This window comes from Corvus kubaryi, unplaced genomic scaffold, assembly GCF_017639235.1.
Source record: "Corvus kubaryi isolate FWS band 111438036 unplaced genomic scaffold, C.kubaryi_AGA036_p1.0 split2-37374, whole genome shotgun sequence".
In the NCBI taxonomy this organism is placed as follows: domain Eukaryota; kingdom Metazoa; phylum Chordata; class Aves; order Passeriformes; family Corvidae; genus Corvus; species Corvus kubaryi.
The window spans coordinates 2932422-2959434 of NW_024582082.1; the positions used below are offsets into that span (position 1 = coordinate 2932422).

The following is a 27013-nucleotide window of genomic DNA, read 5'->3' on the forward strand; positions in this document are numbered from 1 at the left end:
ATTAACTGGAACATGCTAATACCACTGAGCTTCCCTGGCCAGCAAATTTGGCACAAGGCATATGGGACGCTTTCCAAACAACTGCTCAGGGGAGCGCGTGCCTGCAATTTATTATTCGATGAGCAGTTTCCTCTCTGCCTTCGCTGAAGAGCTCACACCAGACACGAGGGAGGTGAGTCTGGAGCCTGCAAATCTACTTTGAAAGCCATTTCATGCGGGAGGGAGAAGAGACTTACTTCTCCCCAGGCATTTAAGATATTTAAGGTATCAGGGGAAATAATGGCTTTGCACAGCATTACCTCTGGGAGCACTCAGTGCCTTCGAATGGTGCAGCTCATAGTGCTCAGCTTCCCATGGGGAAAACCACGCTCCTTCAGGGTGACATTCAATCTGGGCAGAAGATGCAGGACCAGAGAGTGTACATTGTTATTTTGCAGAGTAAAGCAGAGGAGCACAGCCAGCCCAGGTAGCTGGAGAAAGGGGAAAGGGAGAAGAGCCCTGGTGCTGTGTTTTCAGAATGGGTTATTCCCTCTTTTGACAACTGTCCTGGGCAAGGCAGTACCCTGGCTTATTGCCCTGAAAAAGGAGTAGGAAGGAGCCTCCTCATCTCCTGTTACAAATAAATCAGTTTGTGAGCTTTGTATGGGGAGCAAATGGCATGACTTTGAAAAATATCAACTCATTCCTGTGCTAAGATTATCACTCTCAGTATTTACTGTACTGCCAAAACCAGAGGAAGGAGCTGCAGCCTCCTGGAGGCCACCACCTGCCCCTGGCCTCGGCTTCAGCCTGGCTCCCATGGCAGCCTTGGCCCCAGGACTGTTCAGGGCAGCTCTGACACAGGGTTTGGGTTGCAGTCAGCTGCCCAACCAAGCACTGCCACAACCTCACCAGTACAGACACTGGGAATAGCTCAGGTTTGTGCAATATTCCCAGGACTGTGCAATATTCCCAGGACTATGCTGGTCTGACCTGCCCCTCATCCTTGGCATCACCTGTGGCCATCGGCTGCGTAGCCGGGCATGGCACTCTGTGCTTACCAAGGGCACGTCTCTCCCTGCTCCCTCCCCATTGCATCCTTTGCAAACATTCGTTGTTATGGTGACAGCTCCAGAAGGAAAATCTCTGTGCAGATCTTTCAGATTTTTTAACAAAGGTACAGCCACTTCAATTATTTTCTTTAAGGGAGATGGTTATCTTGCTCAATGGCAACTGAATTTCTTTCATTTTGTTTCTGGTGACCACTTTGGTGATACTCTGGCTCCGGCTTTCAGTGTGTGGCTGTAAGAAAGTGGAAGGAGGAGAAGTAGAACAGAGGGAGAAGGTTGTAAAGAGCTGCTTTTAAATCCTCTTGGGAGCACAGGAGGTGCCTCCAGGCTAAGGCTGCTGAGCTGCAGGCAGTGTGGAGTCTGAGTTTCTCCAAAATGAATGAGATTTTGGAGCACATCTGCATCTTTCTCAGATAGCAAAGTGCAAAATAAATAGCAAGGGGGGACATTTATGCCCAATAACCTATGCTGCGTGTGAAATGCTGCACTGAGAAATACTGTTCTTGTGGAATCTTCTGCGTCCCTTGGCTTTTGAAGGCTGTGTGATGATAAATTAATTATCTCTATTTCCACAGAATGGACTAAAGACTTTAATATGTGATATCAGGGAGAGAACTGGGCTCTGTAGATGTCTTTAGTGCAAGTGATGAATATAGTACACAGTCTCAGCCCAGTCAGGAGAAAGCAATCTGGGTATGTGATGTGATGTGATCACAGGTGTGGATTTCATGGCTACTGTGTTCTGACCCTGGAATGTGGATGCTAATGGACAAGACTCCAGCATCCTGAGCAGCCAAGCCAGCCCAGCCTGTTTTTGTAAGATGAGGTCATGAAGAGTTTTCCCACATCCCTCCTATACAGAGCTGAGGTCAGAAACCTAAAAGACCATTAAAAATCAAAACCTGCAAATGCTTCAGGATTTGAAGAGGCAGCTTAGCACATCTGTGAATGCTCAGCACCATGAACCAGAGATCCAAGTGCAGGAGAAGAGCATTCCAGGAATCCTGCACCCAATGAGCAGCAGGTTGGCTGGGGGCTGACACACAGCTCATCACAGGGAAGGCTGAGAGGACAAAGCTGTTCTGGCCGAGCCCGTGCTGCGTGTGGAGCACCAGAGAGGTTTCATGCACAGCTCAGAGGAAACAGGCAAACAAGCGGCAGCCAGAAATGTTAATATTTGCAGAAATCTCCTGGTTTTGGCGCCTGAGTGTGAGGAGCTGAAGGATGCTGGTGGAATGCAAACATGATGGATTCTTGGCTGCCTGGAGAGGTGGCATGGGGAATCTCACAGGGCAGGACAGACTGCCTGACAGGCCTGCTTGTGATGGTTCACACGAGGAGTCCTGGGGAGGGACACTGGGCTGAGAAGTTCAGGAGCACATGAAACTGGTCCCCTGGGATTGAGTTATTTGAGCATCCCAGGGGGAAAAAAAAAAGCACCACAATTAGGCCATGTTCATCCTCCTTTGCCTATTCCAGACCTTGTTTCCCTACCTCCATGTAGTAGGAGATGGATTTGTCCATGCCGATCCCCAACCCTTCTCCTGGATACATGAGGGAAAAAATGACACAAACTTCCAGAGTCCTGCCCTCACTTCACGTGGGTCCTTTCATGGCACGTTTAGGATGGTTTGAACCTACTCAACACCTCTTGCCATCTCTACAGGGCTCTTAACTGGACCGTGGCTGCCATTTCATGGGGGTATTTGGGGCTGGTCAGACATCTTCAGAGGCTCTTAAGCCTTGAAGGCTCTGGCTTTAGCAAAATAGCAATATCATTCATTTGGGACTGGGAAGAAAATATTGGCAAATAATGGCCACCTCTGGTCACCTTCCTCCTGCAGCTATTTATCCAAAGATACCATATCTCAGAGCATTGCTTCATTTCCTGCTCGCCTTTCTAACCGAGGCCTCTAAATCATGTCCCTGCAGCTGAGGTCACGGAGGGAAGTGTAATATCCATTAGCAGTGATGCTGCTATTACCTTGATTTACCTCATCCCTTCTTCTTTCACTCTTTTCTTTCTGTTTACAACAATCCCATTCCACTTCTTCCCCCTCCTGGTCTCAGCACAGGAAAAAGCTGGCAGGAGCCCACAGAAGCAAAGCTTCCTGGGATGCAGCCTGCTTTTGGGGACATGGGGAGTCTGGGGATCTCTCCTGGACCAGCAGCACCCCACTCCTTCCTGACCAGAGATGCCAAGGGCAGTGGGAAGGGCTGGCTTCAAGCTGCCCCATCCTCACCTCATAGAGTCCTTCCCCAGGGGCCTGTCCAGGTCAGCACATGGAAAAGATCAACCCCAATTCACCCCTCTGCCCCTCCCCTGCCCCATGGCTGGTCAGTGCTCAGGGAGAGCCACAGGATCCTCCAGGAGAGACTCCAGGAGAGCAGGATCCAGAGGAATCAAAGTCCTCGGGTTGTATTTGCACTCTAACCAAAGCAAAACAGGGAAATCAAAATGCAAAGCTTCTTGTCTCCAGTGGAGCTTCCCTGCCTGCATCTGGAGAGCCGACACAAGGGACTGACACTGGGTCAGCAGCTGCTTCCCCTTCCTCTCGTGTTTCACTGAGACCCCAGGGAAGCTCCCCAGAAGCTGGACCCATTGCACTTCCCACTTCATCCCCTTCAAGGCTCCTGCAAGGCCAAACAGTTCCTCTGACACCCATCTCCAAGAATACATATTTACTGCATGGAACAGAGAACGGTGAAGAGTTTTGGACCCAATCCATGTGCTTTGAGCCAAACTCTTCCCAATCCATGTTATCCTTCATTTCCCCAGTGCATAATCAAATTCTCCAAACACAGCATTCTCAGGTCCCAGCCCAGATCTTGGAGCCTCCCGAGAGGGATATGCTAAAAAAAGAAAGAAAAACATTACATTGCCAACTGAAGTGAGTGCTGAAAGGAAGGAGATGCCAGGAACACTTAAACAGGAATCCGAGACCAGGGGACGCTCGGGTGTGTGTTTTCAATCCCCAGATGGGAGACGTGTTCATTGGGAAATGACTGCCATTCACTGCTAGTTTTAGACCTTGTAGCTGATGTCCCAGAAAGTGAAATGGCCATGACAAGGACATCCCCATCTGTGTTAGAACTTTCTTCTTGGATTGACGGATTAGTGCAGCTCATGGTAAACTGGTGCCACTCCTCCTTTGGCTCCGAAATCTACATTTGCAGTTCAAACCTGCAAAGATGGAAATAAGCAATTTTACATAGGCAACAGGTTCTGTTGGCAGCAAGGGGTGTTATTTGGGAAAACCTATACATCAAGGGGTCCAGGACTCTGTTGGGTGCTCAAGGATGTCCTGCAGCTCCACACCCTGGAGCAGAGCATCTGTTCCATGAGAGCAGCATCCCACAGCCCTGTGCCAGTCCTGGGCAGGGTATCTGCTGGCACTGCCCAGCCTGGTGCCATGCCACGGGGATGCTCCTGCTGTTCACACTGCACAGAGGGACCAGGACTAGTCTCCAGCTGGGGCTAAAAGGGGAGCTGATGGGGATGTTCGACATCAGCTGAGCTATCCCAAATTCTGCTGTTTCAGGGTGAAGCTTCAGTTATCCAGCTACAGCCTCTGCAAAAAATGGGCCTACAGGTGCCCCGGGGAGGCTGTCACCTCCTGGGCTCCATAATGGGGAGGGATGAGCTCTGACCACAGTGCAGATGCTGATTCACAGGGATATCTCCCAGCACTGTTGGCTTGGGCTGCTGGGGGAACATAACCTTTTGCAGCACATTCCAGATCTCTGCTAAAAAGCAATTATTGATGCTTTTACCTCTCTGCAGAGCCTCACAAATAAAAGATCATGGTGCTGCAACAGGTGAGGGAGAAGCATCCTGGGCTGTATGTCCTGTGCTGGCATCTTGTCTTGATCATCTGTGTGTCTGTGCATAGTTTATAATGTCACCTGAATGAATGGTGGCAAAGCTGGGAGATCAGAGGCTGGACAAAGATGACAAAGCCATTTCCCTCTCAAAAGGATGCACCTAAGCAGATGATTCAGCTCCCATCCAAAATCCACAAGTTCAAAGCCAGCTGTTTCTCAGGATTGCTGGCACGTGGCAGGAGGATGGGAGGTAACACCAGCCACTCTCCCGCTGTGTTGGGCCGGCACTGGCACTGCTCCCAGGGTGAGAGCCAGCCTAGTAGAAGCACAAAGCTCTAAATGTGGGGACTGAGGTTTTGCTGCCTGAAGTCACAGCTAAGAGATTGTTCAGGCATCCCTGGATCCTTGTGTCATCCCTAGGTCCCAGTGTCATTGTCCTAGCAATATTCCCAGGGGCACTCTTCTGTGTTGTGCAGTGAAAAGGATAAAAGGGCAGCAATAAGAGCAGGCTCAGCCTGCTGGAAACAATCCCTGCCCAGTGAGTTCTTGTCCCCCAGTGCCCAGTGAGCAGTGAGGGCTGAGCATCCCTGTTCCAGAGCCACCATGGGTACTGGAACAGGAGTGTGCAGCCAACCACTGCCTTGCTCAGCGAGCTGGAGCAGTCCTGAGCCCCCACAATAACTCTGTGGGAGCTGCCAGCCCAGTTGGCCATGGCTTGACCTTGTTGGTGTCCATGGATGTCACTTGCTTGGCCACCCAGAGGCCAAGGGGTGCACCTCACTTGCCCATGGCCAACATTCCCCACGACTGATTGCTCCTCTTGCACTCAGTGATGTGCCAAGTCCAAACATCAACATGGGGCTGTGGCTGAGCGTGTGACCATGAGGGGCTGGGGACAAGGCAGAGGCCAATGCCTGCAGGCAGGGCTGCTGTGGCCACATGCCAGTGACCAAGCATGTACAGCGCAAGAAAAAGGCTGGGAAAATCTCTCAGACAAGCAAACGAAGATGGGCAAAAATACTTTCTGCACTAATTGCACTGCTCTAATGAGAAAACAGAGCACCAGGAGGAGGAGGGCAGTAGCCGGACAGTGCCTGGCACATCGCCCTTTTGGGGGCATGCTCTGGTTCTAATGGTGGTTAGGAAGGAGACAGGTGGTCTGTGCAGCTCTTGTGAGTCCCTGTGTCCCCTCTCCTTTCAGTTTTACTTGCTTTTACTTCCAGTATTGAAAGTTCTTGTGATTTTTGTCACATGTCCACCAGCGTCCATCACTTCCCACAACACCACAGGGATCATCATCAGGTGGCCACACAAGGATGAAAACCCTTCCTTCTTTCTTTCTTCGGCTAACAAGCTCACAGCCCTCGTGATTTCTGAGGCAACCCAAGGCAGTGACCCCAAAGCGTTGGCCAGAGCTGTGTTCTGAAGGTACCGTGAGCAGGGGAGAGAGAGGGAGGCTTTTGCTCGGAGCTCATTTCTGTGCTCTTTACTGAATGCAGCAGTGGGGCGGGATGTGCGCAGCGCAAGCCGGTGCAGGGGCACGGCGAGACTGTGCAGGACAGCGTAAGGACAGTGTAAGGCCAGTGCAGGGGAGGTGCAGAGGCACTAAAGGGGCAGTATACGGGCAGTAAAGGGACGGGACAGTCCGGGATAGTCCGGTCCGGTCCGGTCCGGTCCAATCCAGTCCCACTCCCGCCTGAAGCCCCCGCAGCCGGCCCGGCGCCCTCGCACGTGACCGCGTCACATGCCGGAGCCCCGCCCCGCCCCCTCCGCGGGATCCCACCCAATGAGCGGGCGGGCGCGCGGCGTATCCGCGCGGTGATTGGTCAGGGCGGGCGTCAGTCCGCAGGAGGGGCGGGGTGGGGTGGGGCGGGGCGTGGCTGAGACCCCGAGTTCGGAGGGTCGGAGGTGAGAGAGGGACGGGACGGGACTGGGTTAGATTAGATTAGATTAGATTAGATTAGACCGGACCAAACTAAACTAAACTAAGTGATGTCGCACGGTGGGGTCCCCGGGCTGGTGGGGGGCCGGGGCTGCGCCCAGGGGAGCGGGCGGTGCGCACCGTCGAGCCGAAGGGGCACCGCACGCGGCAGCGCTGGTGCTGCGTCGGCCCTGGAGCTGCTCGGGATGTGGGTGGGTGCTGGCAGCCCTCGGGCCGGGTGGCCGCTGCGCTGAGGCTCTGTGGGGATACAAGGCCGGGCCCTGTCAGACGCACCGAGCAGGTTTGCTGAAGTGACGGGAAACTGAAAGTTTTTACCCTGCGAAGGGAGTGACCCTCGGCCGGGGCCGCTCCGTAATGGGGGGCTTTCCAGCGGTGCGTACACCCAGTGCAGCGCCTGGGCAGGTCCTGTGCCTCCCACCCGAGGTTTGGTAACCAAGCCCTGCCCCGGAGCGGAGGAGAGGCAGAAGCCCAGAGGGGTGGGGATTTGTGTGTGCTGGTGGCAGGAAGCTCAGGGTGGGACCTGTGTGCCGCAGGGATGGCCGGCAGGAGCCAGGACCGGAGCCTGCGGGAGGAGCTGACCTGTGCCATCTGCTGCGAGCTCTTCAGCGAGCCCGTCATGCTGGACTGCATGCACCACTTCTGCAAGGGCTGCATCCAGGAATACTGGGAGAGCTGCGCCCACGTCCCTTCCTGCCCGCAGTGCCGCCGCAAGTTCCCCAGCCGCGCCTTCCGCAAGCACTACCTTCTCTCGGGGCTGGTGGAGAAGGTGCGGCGCTGCGGCTCCGAGGAGCACCAGCACAGGATGCAGGTGAGCGGCTTCTGCTAGGCTGGGAAGAAGGGGACAGGTGCCACGTGAGCCCTGTGCAGCCACCAGCCCCTCCTCCCACAGGCAGTTCACCCACTGTGAAGCCTTATCTGACCCAAGTGCAGTGACATATGTGTCTCTTCCTGATAAGTCCCTCTCCCTATTTCCTTACAGCTCTCTGTCTTTTGAACACTTCCTTTTGCATTAGTTTCCCTCACTGCTGTGTCCAATTCCAACCACAGCTTTGTTGTTTCTCACTGAGGGACCGTGTGGCCAGGGGCGAGGGCTGCTTGTGCCAGGTGCTCTGCTTGAGGGGACAGTCCCTGCACAACTCAGTTCATAACACACAGTGTTTAAAGCTTGTGCAAACAGATATCCCAGGCTGGAGCTCCCAGTCTTCAAAATAAATTGGATTCATTACATGCACACATATATAATTCTCAGGGCTGTGCATCAGGTGCTTGCTTCCCCTTACAGCCTTTATATGAGATGATGTTGCAGTCTCCTGATGCTGACCCTAGGAATTGGGACTGCTCCTGAATCACAGCAGAGTGGTGAAATGGCCTCCTTACCTTCTTTTCCTTGCTCCTGCAGAAGCACCTGGAAGATGCTTTGCAAGCTCGTCAGAAGGAGATGGAGAACTTGCTGCAGAGGAAGCGTGTGACACAGGAGGATATCTGCAGCCTGACGGTAATACCCTGTGGGAGCTGCTCTTCAGGCAGCTTCTGGGGCAGTGTTCACAGAGGATGTGTGTATCACTTCAGCTGAAGTTTAGCTCAGCTTCCTGTAAAAATCTAGTTGAGTAGCTCTGGGGATCCACACAAAATCCCCTGCGTGTAGGCCCAAGTTTATCACTGCTGGATATTCAGCAGAGGTTTTGGGAGGAGCATTAAGCACTCTTTAATGCAGTGTTTACAAAGTGCGTTGGTGCAGCAGAGCTGAGACATGGTGAGTGGTGAGAGCTGTGGGCAGCCTGCTCTGGCCCTGCAGTGCTGCCTCTTTGGGAGAGCATTAACTCTTGGCAGCTCTGAAATCCTCTCATGTCAGAAGGGATGGCAGCAAAGCTGAAGGAACTGTGTCAGTGGCAGGGCTGGCACTGCAAAAGTGGTGGCCTTGTCACACGGACGGTGTTGGGATTCACTGTGAAGCTCTGAGGTGAATGAGGAGCCCGAGTGCTCTCCATGGGCTTGAGAGGTCCAGGCTGCCCATTTGTACAAATCCATGAAGTGAGAACAGCTACTGCCTGACTGTGCTGCTTTCTTGGGTGTCATAAAAGCATTAAAAGCCAAGGAAGGTGCGTTTAAGGAAAATAGAAGTAGTTCAGGGATGAGATAAAACTGAGAGGGGAAAAGAACCACTGTCTTCTGACTGGAGCCTCTGATCCCACAGCCTGCACCATTTCAAACCTCTATCCTCTTGCCAGGTGTGGAATAGACCTTTGAGATAATGAAGCAGTATTAGCAAATAAGCACATGTTGTCCTGTTGCTGTGCAAGAGCTAAGAGGTGTCTCAAGAGTAGGGGAGCAAATCGCTGATCTGAACAGGGAGGCCCTGTACCTCCTCTGTGGTTCTGGTGTGTCAGCACAAGCACCTGCTAGAGCAAAGGGAGTCTGGTGAAGCTTCACATCTCTGAGGGAGGTGGGTTTCCTGTGGGGAGGAAGGGATGTGCGCTTCAGGAAGCGCTCCTTGAGAAAGTAATGAGGGCTAAGGTTGCACTTGGAGATTAAAAGCTTAAAGATTTAAGGAAAATAAGAAGTCATTGGCTGTCTCTTGTAAACAGGCAGGAAGGTAGCGAGAACACAACAAGGTTGGCTGGCGAGTAAACAACTGGAAAAATATGACCTCTGGATAGAGCTGAATAGGATTTTATCAGCCTTAATGACAAAGATTAGTTTATGCAGCTCGCCTGTCAGGCAGCTCTGCTCAGGGTCTGGAACGCTGTGAAATAAATCCAAACTAACCTGAACAGCTGAGTCTGCAGCTCCACAAAATTTAAAGAGCTCCAGTCTTGCCCACAGGCAAATTCCTGGTGGTGTGGGAGAGGGCTGTGGCTGTGTGTGGGGATTCCTAGTTATGGTGACCAAGCCTTTGGTGGATCTGGTTTTTTGGGTTTGTGGGGTTTTTTTTCTTTGGCTCTGCAGCCTTGAAAGTTGTCCCTGTGTCTTGTTCTCCATCCAAAATGTCACGGCTGTGTCTAAAGCTCAGATTTCCAGGGCTCTGTCAGCAGAGTAACAAGCCCAGCCATCTGGTGCACCTACTTGCGTGTTTTAGCTGTTGGACTCACCTTCTGCCTCCTCCCTCTGCTCAGAAAGTGTCTGGGGAGCTGAACTTCAAGATGCGGGCTGAGTTTGCTCGCCTTCATCAGATCCTGGAGGAAGCGGAGAGAGCTGTGCTGGCAGAGCTGGGTGACAAGGAGGAGCAGTCACTGGCACGGCTGCACAGGCACGTTGACCAGCTGGAGGAGGGGATAGCAGTGCTGCAGAGGGACATCGAGCACGTCAAGCAGACCCTGAGCAAGATGGAAGATGTGTCACTGCTGGAGGTGAGATGCTCGGCTGGCCCTGGCAGGAGGATGAGGGATGTTGCAGGATCTGAAATTGGGATGGGAGAGTCTTAAATGACAGCACTAGGCTGTACCCGAAAGGTGTTCTCACTGCCATCCCTCTGGATTAACTGCCCAATCCCTTGGAGTGTGGAGACTTTTGCCATAAGGGATACAGTGATCTCAGATGTGGTGGGTCTTGGGAGCCTTTACTCCTTCTCTATCCAAGTGTCCAGTCAGTTTTCCCCAGGATGCAGATCCTGGTAGCTTGGTTTCCTCTCTGTGCTGTGTGGCTGCAGGAGGCAGGACAAGGAGCTTATTTGTGCAGCTGCATGAATTAGAGTGACTGCTAATTCTCTCTGCTTCTCACTGCAGGTGGAGAGCCTGGATATCAGGTATGTGTCTGGCATGAAAGAAGCTGATTCTCTTTTCAGGAGCTTATCTTAGTCCCTGGCTGGGACCACATGTGAGAGGCACTTTATCTCAAGTTTTTAAAGCGTCACAAATTGCTCAGGAAGGTGCTGGTGCAGTGCAAGGTGGAGGCTGGTCCCCAGCATACATTGGATGCTCTTCCCAGGGCGCACCCTACATGTTGAGATGGTGGGACGAGTGGGTAGAGGAGACATGGTGGTTTGGGATGGGTGCAGCAGCCATGCATGCTGCAAGAGGGAACAAGGCTGATGACACAAACTTTGGGTGCTTTGTCTTCTCCGTGCTCTTTCTTAGCTTCTTATTACTCATGGGGCTGCAAAACTGACTCTGAGGTGCAGGTTTGTCAGAGGCTGGGAGTAGGTGAGGGCCGGAACTGCCATAGGGAACGTGTCCATGTCCCCTCCCGGATGCAGCCTGACTCCACAGGCCCAGCCTGTTCAGCCATGCAGGAATCCTGTTGGGTGTGCTGGGCGTGGGTTTGCCAGGAGTCCCTGCTGCACGAGTGGTGCTGCTGGCTCTATCTTGGACACCCCTGCCCTGAGCCACTCACTTCACTGCGGGCAGAGCTGCATCAGGCAGAGCGAGCAGCTGCCAGAGGTGTTTGTATCCCATCTTTACCAAATCTGTCACATGCAGCAGTGTCCTGCAGCCCTGCCTGTGCTTTTCCTGCCTGCGTTGGCAGTGGCTCAGCAGAGGGACTGACCCTGCCTGCCTCTCTCTGCCCCAGGCCCTCGGTGCGTGTTGAGACCCAGCCTGCCCTGGACCTGCAGCACTACAGGGACAGCCACAGTGGCCCCTTGCAGTACATCTTCTGGAGGCAGATGCTGCGTTCCATCTGCCCTGGTGAGCACATTGCCGTGAGGGATGGGTGTGGTGGGCCAGGGATGCTCTGCAGAGGGAATATGCAGCTGGTAAAATGCCATGCTTGATGTCTCCACAGCTCCCGCCCCACTCACCTTTGACCCTGAGTCAGCCCACCCCAACCTGGTCTTCTCCAGAGACCTGACAGCAGTGACAGAGAGGAATCGAGCCCAGCCTGTCCCCATCAGCCCTCGGCGCTTCCGTCAGTGCGTCAATGTCCTGGGCTTGCAGGCCTTTGACAGCGGCCAGCACTACTGGGAGGTCTGGGTGGGCAGCAAAACCAAGTGGGACCTGGGGGTGGCTGCTGACACTGTGGACCGGGCAGCCAAGGTCAAGCTGTGCCCAGAGAATGGCTACTGGACACTTCGCCTGCGGAACAGGATGGAGTACTGGGCCACTGCCACCCCCTGGGTGCGCCTGACTCCCCGCCAGCCCCCACGGAAAGTGGGTGTCTTCCTGGACTGCCAGGAGGGCACTGTCACCTTCTTTGATGCTGGGGACATGTCCCACCTCTTCACCTTCCACCAGGTCTCTGCAAAGAGATACTGCCCCTTCTTCAGCACCTGCTTCAGCGACGGGAGGGACAACATGGAGCCCATGCGGCTCTGCCACCTGGCCCTGTGAGGAACCAGGGTGTGCTGGGGGCACCAGCCTGGCTCCGGCCTGGGGCTGCACTGGCAGCCAGTTCTGCACATGCAAACCTTGCTGGGTGTTGGAGGAGCTGTTTTGGTTTCAGTTTTGGGAGGAAGGAAGGGGGTGAGTCTCTTCCCAGGTCCTGTCTGCCCTCCCTTCCCTATGCCATGGGTGTAGTTGCCACAAGGCATTCACAGGGGTTCCCTGGGACTCCTAGAAGAACAGTTTCCCATTCCTGAGCACAGCACAGTTCAGTAACAGCAGCCACGGGGCTGCAGGGGAGGTGGCTGTGGGTTGCTGGCACCTCCTGCCTCTCTGAGCTCCCACCAATAGCCCCGTGGAGGAGGGCAGCGGTCCTGGGGTACCATCGGTTGCCTCTGAACTCCACATCCCCGACCATGGGCATCCTCTGCTGGAAGAGCTTCCCGGGGCAGGGCAGCAGAGGGAGCCCGGTGCACAGCCCAGGGATGGTGGCGCTGCTCCCTCACCTCGGTCACTATTAAAGCTCATTAGAAACAAGGTGGTGCCTGCTGGGCCTGCTCGGGGCTTGTGTGCTGGGGGGGATCTGCTGCTCTGGGGTGTGGCACAGCCTGGGGGCACCGAGAAGCCCCCAGGACCCCTGCTCCAGCCCTGGCACTTCTGTGCGTGCAGCACAGGAGGCTTAAAAGAGCCATTGCTCCCACATAGTTCCTTGAAGCACTCCCTGCACATCTTGCAGTGGCTTTTCATCATCTGCTCTTTGAGAACAAGGGAGAGAGGTCCTCTGAGCCTAGCCCTGTTCTTGGGCTACAGTGTTTTAAGATTTGGCCATCTCTGGCCTGGCTGGGTCTTAAAGATTTTTGCATGTGAAAAATGCCAAGTCCTATTTCTTGCCAAATTCAGCAAGAATGTGGCTCTTTTCCTGTCAGCGCCCCTGTGGTCCTGCTGGCAGCACTACCCCTGCAGGAGGGCAGGCAGGGATCCCGGGGGGGGGGCAAGTCAAGGGGGTTTGGCTGCTGTGGTTTGTGCCCAGGAGGTGCTGGCAGCATCTCTGCCTCACCAGTCAGCAGAGGTGCTGGGGTGGGTGGGAGGGAGGATGGTGGTGCCTGAGGTGGGTGGAAATGTCATGTTTATCCCACCCAAATTCATTCTAGGGTCAAAGCAGAGGCCAGAGCTCCCCAGTGCTGTGTAGTCCCTAGTGCTGGCTGGAGCCAGATACCTCTGGCAGGGGCTCAGCTTTCTGTGGTGTGGGAAGGGACAGGTGTGAGGCTTTCCAGCTCCCACAGCTGGGCCCAGGGACACTTAGCAAAGCAAGGCCTTCACTGGCCATCTGGCTGCCCAGCGTGGATGGCACAGGGGCCCTGTTCCCCCATGGTGCCACAAGGGACATTGCCCCTCCTGTGCACCACTGCTGCAGTGTGCCAGGGCTGGGGGTGCTGAAGGCCTGTGCCAGGGCAGGAGAAGAAGCCAGAGGTGAGGATGTCCCATGCAGGGTTCAGGCAGATGTGATCTGTGCAGGAGCACTGAGCACAGCCCGGGGCTGCTCCCAGTGGTTGGGAAGCCTCTGCTCTGTGCAGCCTTGCTCGGGTGTGGAGGGGATGCTGGGGGTTTATGTTCCCTCCTGGCCCCCTGTTGGCCTTTAGCCGGTGAGTCCTGAGCCCATGACCTGGACTCGGCCTCCTCTCCCAGCTCTCACCTCCTCTCACTGCCCCACAGCCTCAGCTGAAATAAAAGTGGAGAAGAAAGAGCTGTTGGCTTGGAAATGGTGCTGCAAGTTGGGCCGTGTTCCCCCCTGCAAGGGCTGGGAGCCTCTGGAAAGGCGAGGCTGGTGTGATCACAGCAGGGAGTTACGTTGGGGAAAGCTGAAACCCATCAGCTCCCGCAGCCTGCCCCAAACTGCAGCCAGGTACGGCTGGGCAGCAGCAGGCAGCGTCCCCGAGGTGTGAGGGGAAGCGGATCTGCCAGGCCCTGGCAGAGGTGAGCACAGCCAGGCTCTGTTGTCCGCCAGCTCCCGCTGCCCAGTGCTGCTGTGTGCCACTGCCGTGTGCTGCGTGGGCCAGCGTGACAGCACAGGCTGTCAGCGTGTGCCACTGCCATCGCTGCCACCTCCCACACCCTCCCCATGCCGAAGGCAGAGCTGGAGAGCAGCCAAACCCACTTGTCTCAAATGCTCCTGAGGAAGCACGTCCTTCCTTCTCCTGCCGGGCTGTGCGTGGTGGCCATGGCATGCTGCTCCCAGGCAGAGCCACATTTTGGGGTATAATGTCCTTGCCTGGCCTTGCTGGTGGGGCAGGGCTGGGGAGGCAGAGCAGCTCCTACGTGCAGGGAAAATGCTGCTCTGGGCTGCTGTGTGTGCGGCAGTAGCCCAGTGAGGAAATGCAGTCTGCCACTAAATGCTGCCTGAAAAAAACACATTTCTCTGACAAACCAGAGCACCGTGGAGTAGGAACCATAGGCATAAATGCAGTGAGCCTGGCCTACGTGAGCCGGGCCTGGGTTCAGGCAGGAGGGGATAGGGATGGGAGACTGGGCACCATGGGGTTAAAGCACTCCTCACCTCAGCATCCAGCTCTGCACCTGCCAGCGCTGGCTCTCACCATCTTCTCCCAGAGGCAGGCTGTGTTTTTCTTGTGGGTTACCTCATTGCTTTGTCCCTGGGTGTTCCCAGAGCCACCCCAGTGTCCCTTTCCCACAGTTATGCTAGGGCTGGGCAGTGTCCAGCAGCTCCTGCCTTGGCAGCCTTCTGTGATCTGTGTCCCGCCGGAGCAGCCCCGTCCCCAGCGCACCCGTAGGTGCGGAGTGGGCGGCAAAGCTCTGTTATCCGGAGCTTTGGGGAAGCCTTTGCTTCCTCGGGTCCCCCACGTGCTGGAATGGGGACAAGATTTTAAAATAAGATCCTTTTGTTTCCCAGGGCGGTAACAATGGAAAGGTCCCATCGGTCCCACAGTCGCCCTGCGTTTGTGATGGAAAATTCCCCGCCGGGGCAGGGCGAGCCCTCCCCGGTGTCCTGCCACTACTGCCATTAGATGGCAGCATGGACGGTCTGGTCCTGTCCACCGCCGCCTGCACCGTGCCACGTTTGGACTGCAATGGGTGGAGGATGCCAAAATCCCTTGACTTCTGGGGTGCCGGAAGATGCCTGTCCCCTCAGCCCCGGGTCAGACCCTCTGCTCCTCTCGCACTCAGCTTTTCCAGGCACCCTTTGACCGTGCACTTCACCCAGCAGCTCAGTGGTGCCGTGTGATTCATTCCCCTGTCCACCCCTCACCACCTCACCGCTCACCTCTCGGGGCACTGGCCCCGATGCTGTCCCCAGCGTGGGTGCACTGCGGGGCTGCGCCGTCTCTGACTGCAGCCCCCGTCACTGGGGAGGGGACTGATCCCTCCTCAGCTCTTCGCTCCTTAGTGCTGGGCAGTGCCACCCCTCTGTGACATTCCAGCTCTCCCTCATCATGGCAAGTTTTGGAAGTCTCTCCTCAAACCTGTAGGGGCTTGGACACCTAGCCGAGCGTTCCCGAGAGGTGAAGGGACACGGCCGCTTTCTGCTCTGCTGAGATCAAGGAGGGAGGTGATCCAATATGAGTGTGCTGAAGAGTGATGGAACTGGCACTCTTTGGGTTTAAAACACACTAATTAGGATGGGGGGAGTCGGGTGAAATAAATTCTGTGACTTAGAGTCCCTCTTAGGGTTCCAGGAGAGGGACAGAGTGATTCCTTCCGCGAGTTTGGCAACGTGAGCAGTTGAGTGCACCAGAAGTTTTGCTGCCTTTTCGAAGCCATGAGCACATGGCTTTCATTGAGGCTCTTTCTTCACTGCCTACAAGTGAGCGTAATTGATAATCCTCTGGGGCGCAGCGCGGGGCCGGGCTATTTATCCGTTCAGCGCTGGTTGGGTGCACAGGCAGCTGGCCAGGGCTGTGCCACCGCGCTCCCAAAGCTCTGCCATCGCCTCCGTCTGTGAGGCATTCGCAGCCAGTTCGCTCCGAGCCAGAGCCGCGGTCGCTGGCAGTGGCAGCGTTGTGGGGGCAGCGTCGCTGGCACCAGTGGGGCGGCACCGCTCGTCTGCCAACGCCACGGGCGTGTGGGGGGGTTTGGCGTGTACCTGCCAGAGAGCCGTGCGGGTGCCACACGGAGCGGTGCTGGGGGACAATGTGGCTTTTCCACGCTGCTGGCACTGTGCACGCATGGATGGTATGAGTGGGGGGCCGTACTGCACCCCCAGTGAATGAGGGTGCAAGTGTGAGCACACCCAAGTGCGTGTGTCTTTGTGTGCCCCAGGGAGCGCAGGGGAGGGAGGTTCAAGGCGCGTGTGCCGGACCGTGTGCTTGGGTGTGTGCGTACAGGTGCGAGGTGTGGAATTGACGGGGTGCACAGGCATGAAGGGGTGTGTGCAGGCAAGTGTGAGATGTGTTCCAGCACATGAGGTGCGTGTGTAGTGTTGTTGAGAGTGCATTTGTGCGCATTCCCTCTGCTCCGAGAGGCCGGGGTGTACACCCAGGCACAGACAAGAAACGGGCGATGTGCGGGCATTCTCACACAGGTGCAGGGAGATGCACGGGGTGCACACAGGTGTGAAAACACACGCAAGTGTGGGGGGTGCTCACGTGCCCATGGGTCAGGGATGATGCAGACCCACGCACACGCGTGGGGAACACACTTGCTCCCAGCTGCAGGGGACGCAGACCCACACACACAGGTGGAGACACCCAGGTGCGAAGGTATGTGCGCACCCCCTCTGGTGCAGGGATTCCCCGTCAGTGCTCGGAGCCGCAGGTGCGCTCCCCCCAGCCCCCTCTGCCTCCTCGCCCGCCCCTCCCCGTCCCGCCCCGCCCGCCCGGCGCCCCGAGGCTCGGCGGAGGGCGGCGGGCGGCCCGGGCGGGCGGAGGAAAAGGAAGCGGCCCCGGTGCTCCCCGCCCGCCGCCGCCGCGCGTCGCCGCAGCTGGGGCGCGGCGGGAGCAGAGCTCGGGCGCGGGGCGCTCGCACCGCTCCGCATCGCACGGACCTGCTGGCAGCCCCGGAGATGAGGAGAGTTTGCACGCTGCCACTCTGGCTCTGGCTCGGCATTGTCTCGGAGGCAGGTGAGCTGCCGGGGCTGCGGGCTGCTCTGCCCGCTCTGCCGCCCGCTCCGCACCTGCGGGCGCGCTGGGGACGGGGCTGCTCAGGCGGGACGGGACGGGACTCGGTGTCCCCCAGACCCCGGAGGGACACGCACTGCCCGCCGCGGCGTCTCTCACCCAGGACGGGGATGTGCCGTGCCCCGGCGCTGCCCGTCCCGGGCTCCCCCATCCCGGGCGGGGACCGGCGCTCCAGGTCCCGGCCACCCCAATCCCCGACGGGGACCGCCGCAGTCCGTCCTGGGGTGCCTCGTCTCCGAACGGCGCTGCCCGACCCATCCCCAACCGGGACGCGCGCGGCGGTGCCCGCCCGGGTGTCCCCGACGGCGGTGCCAGCGTGCCCGCAGCGACAGGACGGGACGGAGGGGAGGACCCTGCTGCGGTCCCCGCAGCGTCCGGGGCCGCGGGAGCCCACGCCGTTCTCGTGCCGCGGATGTCTCGCTGCGAGCGGGGAGAAACCCCACGGGACCCTCTCGGGAGGGATGTCCCTGCGCGGGGACGCGCCCGGCCGGAGCGCAGGCTGGAGGCCAGTCCGGGCTCTGTTTATTTATTTTTCACGCACAGAGTCATTAATTTGTGTGTGCCGGGGAGGAAGGCGCGAGGAGGCGGGGGTCCATGCGAGGCTGTCCAGCCTGCCTCTCCCAGCTCTGGTCCGCCTCGGAAGTCACCCGAGGCAGATCCCAGTGAAATGCTTTCCCTTCCCACAGTACTTCTGCGGCAAAAGGCTGTCGGGCAGAGCATGCAGAACCATGGCAGAGATGGGGCTGCAATGCCCTTCTACGAAGCAGAGCCCGTGAGAGAGGGCAGAGCTGGGTGGGCACTGCCAGGGCAGTGGGGACAAGACACCCCCAGGGAAGCTTCTTCTTGCACAAGTAAAGCATTTATAGCCCAGATCAGACTGAAAGTTAGTCATGGTGGAAGCTTGCAATGTGGGGAGATGAATTTGGGAGCATAAATAGAATTTTCTGTAGCATTGGCTCAGTGATTCGCTCTCACCAGTGGCATTTGCTGCTACCGTTGAAGTGAGCTCATGGGAGAGCTGCAGGTGTGGCATGAACAGCATCACCAGCAGTGTCACTGTCAACCTGCTCTGCCCAAAAAGCTGCAGATGGCTCTGGTGTCGTGGGGCCAAAGTACACGACGGGTGGCCAGAGCTCAGGGGATGCTCAAGAAGGCTGGGCAGAAAGGAACCTGCTGTTGGCAGCATCACAGCAGGAGCTGCAACTGTTCAAAGCTCTCATGTTAGCAATTTGTAAAGCACAGTGTAGCTGCTCCCGGGTTCTTTCATCTCGTGGAGGTGCAGGAGCAGTGCCTGGGAGGCTCTGGCCAGCACAGCTGTGTGGCCTCCTCGGCGCAGGGCTGAGCAGAGCTTTGAAGCTCTCGGTGCTGCCTGATTAGTGCAGCGATGAAGGGTGATGTGGAGCTCAACTGGGGGATGGTACCAGGGGCATTTGCTTCCTCTCCTTCCATTCTATCAATGAGGATACTTTGTCGGCTCGTAAAGGACCCACAAATTTCTCATTAACCACAATCCCAATGGGGTGCAAATATTTGCTCCCCTTGGAAACAGGGATGTGTGTGTGAGACTGTTCTACCTGTGAAGGATGAAATAATCATCTCAGGATCATGAAAGGTCTGTTCTGGCACCAGGGTGCCTGTTTAAATGGGCCAGTATTGGAGGATGCTGTGTGTAAGAGCACAAAACTCTTACACATTCCAGCTCTGTGGTGCTCCAGGCTGGAGTGGAGCTGGGGGAGCTGCCCTGTGCAGGCAGAGAGATGCGGGGAGCAGGCAGAGGTTCAGCCCCAGCATGGCAGATTATCTTGGCCTCTCAGGGTAACCCTTTGTGAACGGTGATGAGACCACGTGCTCCCTGAGCCACCGTCCTCTGGGCACAGAGCAGTGCTGAGCACCCCACAGCCAAATAATCCCGTTGGGGACGCTGGTTTGCCGCTTCCAAGGGCGTATGCCCATTGTGTGAGGTAAGGGCCCGTGCTTGCGTAGGACCTGAGCCGACTGAGTTGACTGCCGCTGCCTGCTCCCCTCTCGGATCACTCAGAATTCCCGGCCGGGCGCTCGGACAGCCCCGCGCTGACCGTGCCAGCAGCAACAGTTGCCTGTGCAGCTGGGATTTGAAGCAGTTGCTTTATTGCAAGTAATAAACATGGGCCGGTTCAGCAACACCCTTTCATTCAACAGCCCTGACTGCACAGCAAACCCCACCAGGCTCAACCCCACAGCGGTGATCCAGGGCCTCCAAGGGGAGTGGATGTTTGGAGGCACGCAGCCCGTGGTCCCTGGGGGCTGCCAGGGAGGGGACAGCCACAGCTCCTGTGCCCTGCTGTCTGCTTAAGGATGATTTCGGATGAGTGGGCTGCAACTACCGCCCTGGGATTTGGCTTGGGCACGCGAGCCCACGGCTCACTGCCTGCACAAACATCCACCAGGGCGTCGCTGAGCTCAAGTTGACGTCTGGTCAGAGGGACACTCCCCCAGCAGCACAATGTCCCCAGCCGGTGCAGGCAGAGTGGACGGGGCTTCCTCCAGTGTGTCCCATTCCGCTCTGCTGCCTCTCTCCCACGGGCTTGCTCCACGCAGGATCGCTGTCCCCAGGGTTTCTCTTGGCCCCGCGTTGTTGCGGTGTTTTCCGGGGCAGGCGTGGGAAGGGCAGGTGCTCCCGGCCAGCCAGGAGGGAACAGGCTGTTCCCGGCATCCCGAGGCAGTTCCTGGAGAAAGAAGGGGAGAGCGGGATCCCACGGGAACGGCAGCAGGAGGGGACCGTGGCCAGGGAGCAGTTTCTCCAGCGGCACAGGGGTCATCCGCCACACTCAGGATGTTGCCTTGCAGAGCAGGAGGGGGCTCTAGGTGGGTCCCCAGGTCTGTCCAGCTCTCAGCAGCTTCGGCGAGCAAGGTGAGCTCTGGGGATAGCACCCATCTCACCCACCTCCTTCTCAGCCACTCCAGCCGGCACAGCAGAGGCGACTTTGCATTCAGCCTGCGGGACTGAAACAGCCCCAAAACAATGGTGCAAGGCAGGGGACTCCTCACTCCCAGTTGCGGGGGCTGTGTATTTAAACCAGTGGTGGGGGGGAAGCTGCAATAAGCTGGGGGCAATGGGGAGGTCCTGTAGGTGCAGGGAGAAGCAGAAAGCCCTGTGATGGCCGGACCCCGCAGGCTCCACTGCCCGTGGAAGGTGGGGAGCCAGCAGTGCTGGTGGTTTCCGTGTGAGGAATGACTAAAGCCGCAGAGCTCTTCCGCTGGGAAAGACGGGCCGGGGCGTTGTGACTGAGGGCTGCAAAATCACGGCTCGCCCGAAGAAGGCAGTTCCTGGTGGATTCCCGTGTTGGGAGCATGGCGGGAGGCTGGTGGCTTGTTGCACGCTGCCGAGCAGCAGTGGAGCTCACCTTCACGGGGCGCTGTGGGTGTGAGATGTTTGCCGGGGTCCACGGGCAGTTGTGTATGGAAAAACACATGCGTTTGCAAGGAGAAAATCCACGGGTGGTTAGTTCAATCTGAAAGCCCCCTTTCCCACCCTAGACTGTGAGGCAGAGGTGCCCAGTGCCACGTTTCGCCTTGACTTGCCCCAGCTACCCCTACAGCTCCTGTAAATCTCCAGCTGGGTGAGGGGCAGCAGCCAGGTACACGTCCCACTCCTGCTGGGTGCTGTGGGGGGATCGTGACCTCCTGGTGTGTGCCAGGGTCTGTCAGAGAGACCAGAGCTGAGCCTTGCCCTGGGCCAGAGCTGGAATTATCTTTTGTCCTTCATTAGGAAAAGAAATACTGCTGCAGCTGCACTGGCATCTAGTGACTGGTTAAATGAATTCCAGGGGTTTTATTGCCCCTGGCTATCCCAGACCTTTGTTTCTTGTTTCACGTTGTTAAAAGAGGGGGTTAGCCAGGTCCCAGGGGGGCTTTTTCTCTTTGGTCAGAACAGTTCTGATGTTGTCGGCACAGCATTATTGCCCATCTGCGGTGCCTCATTGTTAAGGCAGAATGGTGGAAGCGGAGGTGGCCTGTGGTCAAGTCGGCGAGGAGCCCTCGAGCCCAGTGTGGCTGCTCTTTTTGTGGAGCAAATCGCTCCATCTCTAGGTGCAAGTTCAGCAGAAGGAGGGTGAAAACCTGGCCCTGCAGCAGCCGGTGCTGAAACTCCCACTAAGTTTTATAAGCTGAGGATATTAAGTGGGGAGTCTTGGAGTCTCTCCTGGAGTCGTTTCCCTGCTGAGGTAGCAGAAACAGGTTTCAGCCAGTGACTTGTATTTCACCTTACAACTTCTCCCACGAGTGAATTGTTTTTCTTGCTGTGTTTCTACCCCCTCCTTCCAGGGTGAGGATCCCTCATGCAGCCTTTGCGGCCAAACCTGGAGGTGCTGTGGGACGGACGTCATGTGCTAATGAGGGAGGATCGGTTTAATGGGTCAGGAAAAGACTCTAACTGGGCAAACAGGGATGATGGGGGAAGGAAAGCATAAGTGCTGTGGTCTCCCATTTTCTGAGCACATAATAACCGGACAGCTGCTGCTCCCCTGCTCAGGTTCTATGCAGTGAAAGGCAGCAGGACCCCAGGGCTGTTCACAGGAAGGACCATGAGAAAGGGATGGGTAGATTGCAGGCTGTCCTGGTGCCTGTTACTGATGGGCAGAGCCCTGGAGTGAGCAGAGAGAAAAAGGAGATGAAATTTTACCTGTCTGCAGCAGCAAGCCCAGGGCTAGTTACAACTCCTGGCAGAGCCTGGAAAACCCCAGTTCTTTTTCAGAGGAATTTGTGAAAGCATAAGCTCAACTCTACTCCTGGTGTAGGTGCATGCAAAGAGGGAAGCGATGGAGCAGCTCACTGATGTTTTTGGGACCCGTCGTCTCCATGTGAGGTGTAGCTGCCCACCCACATGCAGGTCTGGAGGTGGCTCCACTCTGGGCTGTGGCTCCACTTGGCTGGGCAAATGCCAGCCAGTGCACCAAGTCTGCCCGCCTTAGTCTGCAGTGACAGTGACACAGCGCCCAGGCACCGTCCCAACACGGCCACACCACCCTGCATGGCGAGACCACCTGCCCAGCAGGCTCAGGGGCCAGGGCATCCCCAGGGAAGGGTTAAGCTAAGAGGAGCAGTGCCGATGCCAGGCTGGGTGTCCAGGTTCTCCCTTGGTGGAGGTCAGTGGTGGTTCATGGGAAAGGAAAAATTGGCAGCTGGGCCGGATGTCCCTGCATTTCCCCTCTTCCTGCAGCCGCCTGAACGATGTTCCTTATTTAGCTTTCCTGACGGACAGGAGGAATCTGATGGCGGAAACTGTCACTGCCTGATAACAGTTCAGGGACCCCTTTATGATGGGCGGCACGGCAGGGAACAGGGCAGCGCTGCCCTGGCTGGGAGGGGACAGCCAGGGCTGCCCTTTGCTCCAGGTTCCCGGGGATGGCTGCGGGTAGAGCACTCACAGCTTTTCCCTTTACACTGCTCCGTGTACAAAGCCCCTCAGTGCTACTTAAAAAACTCTCAAGACCAAGAAGTGATGGTGTGTGTCTATACATCTGTAATATTGGCTTTTTTTCCTTCTTTTTGGTGAGGCATCTGAGCTGGTGGAAAGGGCCGTGGATGGGCAGAGAGGAGGCATGGAGCAAAGCCACACTGCCAAGGTCTGAGACCAGGTGAGGCTTTGTACTCACTGGCAATGAGGATGTGAAGGGCAGCCAGGGCTGGGATGCTCCAGCAGGAGCTGGGAGTGATGACCAGTGCCACGAGTTGAGCACACACATCAGTTCTGGGAGCAGCTCCCATACAAGACTGTGCTGCCCAAGCTGATAAACACAACAAAGGAGATGTTCCTCCATGTTTTATTGTACTCAGTTTCTCTCCATGGAACATGGCATCTTCTTAGTGCCTGAGCTATTCTCTCATATGTGCCCATGGTGACCAGCCTCAAAACCACAAAAAGTCCTGAAACACAGCTTGTATGTCAATGTACCCATTGATTTTTGTCTTGCATCTGTGGGGGCCACCAGGCTGCTGCCATACCAGTAACGGCATCGTTTCCATGGCAATTAATGTACTTTAAAAGGGCAGAATGTACAGTGAGATTGTATTTATACAAGAGCAAGCCCGAGGCAAAGCAGCCCTTGTCACTGGACAGGGCACTGTACCCTCAGTCTGTGGAATGCCCAGGTTGGCATTGCTGTGTTCTGGATTGGGATGCAGGACATAGTGAGCTGGCTCAGCCAGGCTGGGTGGCACAGGGCTCCCACAGACCTGTATAAAGGCTGTGGCACAGCCTTATACCTTGAGACCACCATTCCTCTGCTGCTCAGAGTTCCGTGTTCCCTGGGGTACTTCAAAGTGCGCCTCTGTTTCAGTCTTAGCTGAGGAATGTTAAAAATCTCACTGCAAGATGTAAAACCTCAGCAGGAACTCACAGGGGTTGTGTCAATTGTCTCTGAGCCATCCAGTGTCTGACCAGGTCACCCACATGAACATCCATAAGTTGCAGGACTGAGGTTTAGGCCATCAAACCATGGTGGTACCTCAGGACCAGATGCTTCTGACTTCAGCTGAGTTCAAATCCCTTTTGTATTTGCTTTCTGTCATCAAGCAGCATAGGCAGGGAGGCTGGTGCAAAGGGAATTGCTCTATCTGTGTTGTCTCTATGTGTCCATGTGTGTTCCTGTACTGCTCTGCCTGTGTCACAGGTGTGTGCAAGGCTGGTGGACATGGGAAGGAAGCAGGAGCTCCTGCTCCAAACCCCAGTGCACGTTTCACACGGCCATGCTGAGGATGAGGTACCCATGGGAAATGATAGGGATTTGCATCCTCCTGGCTATTTTGAGAGAGAAAAAGCAGCAAAATTCACATTGCAAGTTATTGGTTTAAAGCTATACGTGTTTCTTATGGTGTCACTTTCTAGAATGTGTCACTGCAGTGAGATGAGTTAACTTCCTGCTGTACTTTCCTGGGCAGGAGTCATCTCACCCATTCCCTCACAGAGAAGTTTGGTGTAGAGCCCAAGACATTTGCTCTGTGCTCAGCAGGGGGGGAGAAAGGCTTTTTTGGAGATGCTCCAACCTGTCCCCAAGGAGGTGTTGAACGAACTGGGGAGGTGATGGCTGAGCCAGCTCCCAGCCCGCACGGCGTCTGCATGCATCCATGTTCTGAAGGCTGGCTCTGTGCCTTTGCCAGGTTGCATTTAACCCCACAATTTCCCCCTCTTCCTTACTGGCCTCCCCAGCTCCCTCCACCTCAGCAGCTTGCAGCTGCATGAGGGGACTGGCATGATCTGGCTGAGGGTAAAATTAAAGAGCAACATCAACCAAAACAACTGACAGCCCCAGCCTCAGGAGACGAGGCCAGGAGGAGGCTGGGAGGTAGTGGGATCATGTGGAGTGAGCAGTAGACAAAGGAAGGAAGTTTTTATTACTGGGCCAAATCCTGAACTCCTTCATTTGTATTTAGGCCAATGTCTCAGTGACTTCAGTGGAGCTTGGTCTGAGTAAAGAGAGAAGGAAGAGCTTCAGAATCTGGCCCCTGAGCAATTGTGTCACGTGGGAAGTTTATAAAGAATTTGCAAGCTCACGGTGGCTTTGCTGAGCAGCTGGTGGGAGCCAGTGCCCCTGGCAGCCAGGCCTCCCCCTGGGTCACTGTCCCCTTCCTCTCTGGGTCCTTCCCCATCCTGCAGTGGGTTCTCCATTCCTGCTGCTGGCAGGGTGAATTGGGGCTTGGCAGACCTTGCAGGGCACAGCAAGGTGCCCTGAGCTGGGCAGTGGCTCCTCAGGTTTATGAAGGTCTATCTGCACCTTCACGAGACCCAGGAGACCCATGAAGGGTTTTGGGGTCCTCCATCATCCTTCTGAGTTACAGAGGCACTTGGGCTCTCCATAGCAGGGAAATCTGTAAAAGGTTTACTGGTTTTATTTATTCCTCAAAAAAAGCACAGGGCTGTGTAGCAGAGACTGGAAATTCCTCCACTAATTTCCAAAATTGATTGGGGGCAGCACGTGCAGACAAATTTGTGTGCCGAGAGTGAGGTTCAGCTCCAGGCTTAGCTCTCCATCTGTGACTTGTTTTCTCCATTTCTGAAGTACTGGTGTCCACTGAGATGGATGTCACCTAAAAAAATAAATAATGACATAAGTGCGGGTCAAGGCAGTAGTTTCCATGAATGACAGTAAATCCTGACATTTACAGAGGCAGGAAGGTTGGGTATGAATGGTGGTTTATACTCAGATTTGGAAACTGCCTGCTCAGAGAGATGGCAGCGAGCGAAATCGCACCCAGCAGAGGTGATGGCATCCAGTGCCCACAGAAATCCATCACTCACACCCTGCATCATCCCAGCCAGAGCAGAGTCCCCAGAGGGGCGTAACTGGGTCTGAGTGGCCATCAGTCCCTTCCCCATGCTGCAGCCCCTGGCCCTTGGGAAGCAAAGGGCAGAGGTTTAACAGCGTGTCTCGGAGCGTGGCAGCCAGCTGCAGAGTGGGATGCTCCCAGGGGAGATGCACACATCCACACCAAGGAGATCGCTCACCACTGGGCAGGCAGTGCATGGTCCTTGTGCTGGGATAAAGCACGGGGGAGGAAACCGCCTTGCCTCCAAAAGGAGTTACCTGGCAATGCCTTGTAAAGCAATTTAGTTAACAGAGTGTGCATCTGGGCCTGATGCCTCCTCACGGGGTTTGCTGGCTGTTGCCAAACTGTCAGACTTGGCAGATCCTGGGCTGTAAGTGCTGGCTCTGGCAGTACTGCTGATGCTGGGATGGGATCAGGGCATATCCTGGTCTTTCATCTCCACTCTGTGCCATGACATCCCAGTGTGCAAGCGAAGGGGAGTTGCAGCATACCCCGTAGAGCCCTATTCTGGACAGGCAGGCTCGGACCCAGGATGTGTCCCCTTGGGTGACAGTGTTGAAGTGGGATTTTCCCCACCATGTTTGCTTACTCCTGTGCTACGAGGACTAACAGAGGCACCACTGTTAGTGCTGCACTGGGTGTAGCATGGTGTCCATCCATCTGAGGATGGAGTTTGATGTTCCTCAAAGCCCCTGTTTTGTAGGGTCGCAGGAACCTTTCCAATGACATGGGTCACACCAGGACTGTGTTCAGCCCAAGATGCAATCCCTGCTGCCAAGGTGCCTGCCTCACCCTGTGTTGCCCCTCCACGACATTCAGCATGTCACAATATTTATGGCTGTTCCTCACCCTTGGCTGCTTAGACAAATAAAGCTTGATGCAGCCTAAGGCAGTTAATCCCTGGCTCTCCAGCCTCCCAGCAATAACAAGGTCTGGGTGGCATTTGAAAGAATGCACTGGGAGAGAGGGGGAGTGCTGGGATCTATTTTTTATATGGAGGGGGAAATCCAAGCCTGCCTTCATTGAAGATAAGCGACGTGGCGTGGCTGGGCTGAGCTCTGGCTCAGAGGTTTTAGTGGTGATAGAAGGCAGGAGACTCCTCACAGTGTTGGCCCCATGGTAACCTTTGCCAAAAGAAAAACACTTCTTAATACAATAGTGATTTAAAAAAAAAAAAAGAAAAGAAAAATAAACAGGACCCCACATGAACTTAGGAAACCTGTTCTGGCATAAAGAGAGATGTGTATGATGAAATGAACCTGAATGGCACTTGGAAGGACTCTGGCCTCCAGACCCACATTTCTGGGAGTGGGAAAGGGCCAGTGTCTGTCCCTGACCCCTTGGTCCAGTATGGTGCCAAAACACCCCCACTCCAAAACGGCTCCTCCTGCATTTGTGAACCAAGCAAACGTGTCTTCCCTTCATCCACACCTTGAATTCCCATGGGGCTGGAGAGGCCATCCCCAACCTTGCCCCAGGGCTCTGAGCATCAAGTACCTACCTGTG

At 55.9% G+C, this 27013-nt stretch overlaps 2 protein-coding genes across 9 annotated transcripts in view; both read left to right on the forward strand.

The window, feature by feature from the left end:
* Positions 1–6283: 6283 nt before the first annotated feature.
* Positions 6284–12609, forward strand: LOC121658164 (zinc-binding protein A33-like). Of its 5 annotated transcripts, none has more exons than XM_042014705.1 (7): positions 6284–6302; positions 7350–7624; positions 8216–8311; positions 9930–10163; positions 10539–10558; positions 11323–11438; positions 11536–12609. In XM_042014705.1, exons 2-7 carry the CDS (start codon positions 7352–7354, stop codon positions 12078–12080), a joined length of 1284 nt encoding a protein of 427 aa, XP_041870639.1. In that variant the 5' UTR covers positions 6284–6302; positions 7350–7351; the 3' UTR covers positions 12081–12609. The 5 variants fall into 5 exon arrangements, with proteins under 5 accessions (XP_041870639.1, XP_041870637.1, XP_041870640.1 ...); XM_042014703.1 differs by lacking the exon at positions 6284–6302 and adding an exon at positions 6713–6782; XM_042014706.1 differs by lacking the exon at positions 6284–6302 and adding an exon at positions 6797–6808.
* A 4383-nt stretch (positions 12610–16992) lies between these two features.
* The window catches only part of LOC121658139 (vascular endothelial growth factor receptor 3), a 57823-nt gene continuing 47802 nt past the window's right edge, over positions 16993–27013 (forward strand). For 3 of the 4 annotated variants that reach the window (XM_042014667.1, XM_042014668.1, XM_042014670.1), the window contains exon 1: positions 16993–17146. In XM_042014667.1, the coding sequence (XP_041870601.1) occupies positions 17089–17146 (58 nt within the window). In that variant the 5' untranslated portion in view covers positions 16993–17088. Of the gene's footprint in view, positions 17147–19990; positions 20094–27013 lie in introns of those variants that run through there. The other variant, XM_042014669.1, reaches the window with a different exon arrangement.